At 57.3% G+C, this 3,821-nt stretch overlaps 1 protein-coding gene across 1 annotated transcript; it reads right to left on the bottom strand.

Annotated features, from left to right (window-relative positions):
* Nucleotides 1-424: 424 nt before the first annotated feature.
* FBXO24 (F-box protein 24) lies at nt 425-3,555 on the bottom strand. Its single transcript, XM_086625256.1, has 10 exons — nt 3,478-3,555; nt 3,313-3,387; nt 3,050-3,221; nt 2,904-2,962; nt 2,511-2,670; nt 2,260-2,381; nt 2,091-2,171; nt 1,861-1,992; nt 622-785; nt 425-512 (listed from the first exon to the last, which is right to left on the bottom strand). Exons 1-10 carry the CDS (start codon nt 3,553-3,555, stop codon nt 425-427), a joined length of 1,131 nt encoding a protein of 376 aa, XP_086481382.1.
* Between the last annotated feature and the right edge of the window lie 266 nt (nt 3,556-3,821).

Below are 3,821 nucleotides of genomic sequence, written 5' to 3'. Positions count from 1 at the left end.
CATGGTCTCTCAAACGAGTTGAAGTATTGATACAAAGTAACATTTCAGGAGTCAATTCTGGTGGTATTTAGTAAATTTTACTTATGATTCCATCACTAGCACAGTCACAGCTTTGTGCTAAACACATACAATGTTCAGTATTCACAATACACCAAGTCATTGCATTAGGATTGAATCACAACAGAACTGTATTCTGTCCTCTAGACCATAGAGTATGGGCCCGAAAAAAACGAAATAAATGGCAAACAATTGATGTCAATTCATGTACGTCCTTTCCCAGGTTCTGGAGGAGGTTTTGAGGAGGCGTCGTGGTGGCTCCGTGTCAGTACTGACTCCTCCAACACAGCCTCGTGGCGCGGTGCAGAGGCCCCACCATTTCTTCCTCGACTGCTGGCGTATCCATCAGCGCCAGCGCTGCTGCTCCTCACCCCGGCTGTGCCCGCTGGTAGAGCCGTGGCTCCTCGATGTCGTGGCCGCAGCGGAAAAAGAGGTGATCACGGAAGACGCTGAGGCTGCTGACCCAGGGGGGCACCTGGGGAAGGGAGGTCATCAGAGAGGTGAGGGGCTGCCCAGTGGGTCCCCTCTGGCGCCAATGGGGTCGCCAGCGTCCCCCTGACTCACCTCAACGTGTAGGCGGACAAAGTTGACGCTGCCATCAGCCACCCTGGCAGGCGGTCGTTGGGCCCCGCTGGCCGCAGCCCAGCAGGCTCCTGTCCGACGTTAGCAAGCAGTGAGCAGTTGAGGTCGCACCAGATTGAAGCGATGGGGCAGGGCGGGCAGCGGACCTGCAGGGCAGGGACCACATGGGGAAACTGGGACAGCAACGGGGACAGGGAGGGACAGGGATGGGGGACAGGGCACCTGTGGGGAAAGAAATGGCGACAGGGCACCTGCCCGGGTGACACTGTGGACAGGCATAGGGGACAAGGCCATTGCAGGGACAGAGACAGTGTTACTGATACTTAGAATTTTGGTAATTAAAATTTAATTCAATTAGTTTGTAATTAATATAGTTTGTAATTAATTTTATAATATGAGCTATAAGCAACATTTTAATGAAAAGTAAGCTTGTACAGTAATCACATGCTGCTATGGAACTCCCTGTATAGCCCTGTACAGGATCAAAGGGATAGGTCAGAATCATTTAATAGGAACATGTAGTACGAGTTGATTTGTAAACTGATTGATGATACCTACATAGAACTAGAAGAATGCATGTAGCTATCAAGGTCTGGATTAATGAGAATGAAGAGAGCCACTGTAACGGTCTATGGGTACCTGCCAGAAACCGTGAACTTAAGCAAAAGGTAATTCCGGCAGGGGGAGATCGCGACCACCGACTCACAGACCACCCACCCTTATTACACCCCAGACTCATTTCTAGATGATTCTAACTTTTATTGTGCAGAATCGGAAATAGGAGCAGAATATGCTAATGATTTTTAGGAAATAATATGTTTATGTATGATTACCTAATGGATTTGCATGCATAAGCTCTATGTAAGAAGTTTAATCTTGGTGCAAGCTGTGCATGCTAGGAGGAGATAATCCCTCGTGCACCCGTGCCGCAATAAAGAAGTGTCTGCTTATCTACATCCCATTGGTGTTGGTAAGTTTCTTATTCTGCATTTTCGGTAACAACAGGGCACCTGTGGGGACACTCACAGGGACAGGGATGGGGACAAGGCAGCTGCAGGGACAGAGAGAGGGATGGGGAGAGTGGTGGGACAGGACACCTGTGAGGACAGCGATAGGGACATGGCACCTCCAGGGATGACACTGGGGTGAGGGTCAGGGATGGGGACGGGACACCTGTGGGGACAGTGACAGGACAGGGACAGGCAGGGAGTGGCTCATCACCTGTGTGACCTCCGTGCGGTCCAGCCGGTCCCCGGTCCCCAGCTGCCCGTAGCGGTTCCTCCCTCGCATGTAGACTCGGCCCTGGTCATCCACCAGCCCCAGGTGGTTGTACCCCACAGAGCAGGCCACCACCTTGGGGACAGGGTGACAGTGAGGTGACATTGCTGGGGCCACCTCCCCCAGGGTGGCAGGAAACCCCCTCCCCCCCCAGGAACCCACACCCCCCTTACCTTGATGGGCAGCGGCATGGTAATGGGCGTAGGGGTAGCCTGGTGCCTCGAGGTTCGCGCCTGCCAGAAGACTTCCCCTGTCTCTGCGGGAGATGGCGGGTCACGTGGGTGGAGTGTTTGGTGAGAATCTGGGGGATTTGGGGGGTTGGGGGGCAGGCTGGGGACATACCAGTGAGGAAGGCGACACCGCCGCCAGCCGGTGGACATGGTTGCAAACAGGCTGGCAGAAGCTGATGGGTTCTGGGGCCAAGTGGACCAAGTCCCCGCCGTAGTTGTACAGCTGCCCTGCCTCTGTGTTTAAAGATGGGGGGTCAGGGGGCTGAACTTGGGGGGGTGCGTGTTCCCCCACCCCAAGGGGTCCCCCTCCACCCCCTCAGAATCCTGCCCCAAACCTGTGAGCAGCAGAATGGTCAGCCTCGCCTCCATTTTGGTGACGACCAGCTGTCTGGAAGCGGATGGAGGGGGGGCAGGTTGATGTGGAGGAGTGCTGGGCATCGGCGGAGGCGGTACACCTCAGGATGTCGCACTGCTCCTGCCCTGTCAGCACGGAGACCTCGGAGATATCCCTCTGGCTGTCCCACTGTCACATTTGGGGAGGAGGGGACCGGTCACCCGGAGTTTGCCGGTGGCATGGGCGAAGGGGAGGCAAGAGGTTGGCATACATCTTGAGGCTGTGGGAGACTGTCTGCCAGCAGCAGCCGCGGCGGCCAGGGTTGCGGAGGAAGAAGAGGGTCCCGCAGTAATCCAGGGCGAAGAGGTGCTGCCGCGGCTGGCACCAGCTTGCGGTAGCCGTGACAGGGGAAGACAACTTGCGGAGCCCGGCTCTCGCTGCCGGCGGCAGCCCAGGCTCTGGACATACAGCCCTTTGGTGTCTGGAAGGGGGAAACAGGGACATCGTCATCGGCTGGGGGACAGAGTGCCACCGCCCATCCCCTTCCTTGGCAATGGCAGGGACTCACAGTCGAGGATGGCGGCCCGCTTGCAGGGTCGGGTGCTGGCAGTGGCGAAGGGCAGATGCTTGCAGAAGTGGCGCCAGGCGGCCTCGCACTCGCACACCTCGTGGAACCAGCAGCAGGTCTGGCCCAGTGTCACCAGGTCGGGCAGCGTCAGGAAGGAGATGAGGTGCAGTAGCTGTGGGGACGGGAGGAGAGCATCAAGCCTGACATGCCCCCTACTTTGAGCGGGAGACCTCAGCCCTGCCATGCCCTGCTACTCAACTCACCATCTCAGGGGGCAGACAATGGATGGTGGCTGCGTCCTCCTCTTCCTCCTTCGCCTTCCTGCGGCGTCGCTTGGGCTGCGGGAAGGAGATGTGGGTGAGGTGACGGCAGGCGGCCCCATGGCAAGCATCACCCCTCACCCATTTTTGTCCACCCCACCACCGTACCGGTGGCCTCCCTCTCACATCCTCGTCATTGTCGGTCAGATGCTGGCGGCGAGGGCGGTGAGAAGCGTGCTGCTTCATGGCTGCCGTCTAGTGGCACAGCCACAGGATACTGACTCTTTGCCAGGCAGTGGCTCTTACAGAGATGGGGGGTTCTGGAACATGGGTGAAGAACCCCTTGTGAGGCGGTGGCTCTCACAGAGACGGGGGGTTCCGGAACGTGAGGGTGGGTGGAGGACCCTTTGTGAGGTGGTGACTCTTATGGAGTCAGGGGGTTCCAGAACATGAGGGTGGGAGGAATTCAGGGGCAGGGTTGGAGGGAGGGGAGCGGGGGTGTGGGGAGGGGT

This window comes from Tauraco erythrolophus, chromosome 22, assembly GCF_009769465.1.
Source record: "Tauraco erythrolophus isolate bTauEry1 chromosome 22, bTauEry1.pri, whole genome shotgun sequence".
In the NCBI taxonomy this organism is placed as follows: Eukaryota; Metazoa; Chordata; class Aves; order Musophagiformes; family Musophagidae; genus Tauraco; species Tauraco erythrolophus.
This window is presented reverse-complemented; position numbering and strand designations above follow the sequence as displayed.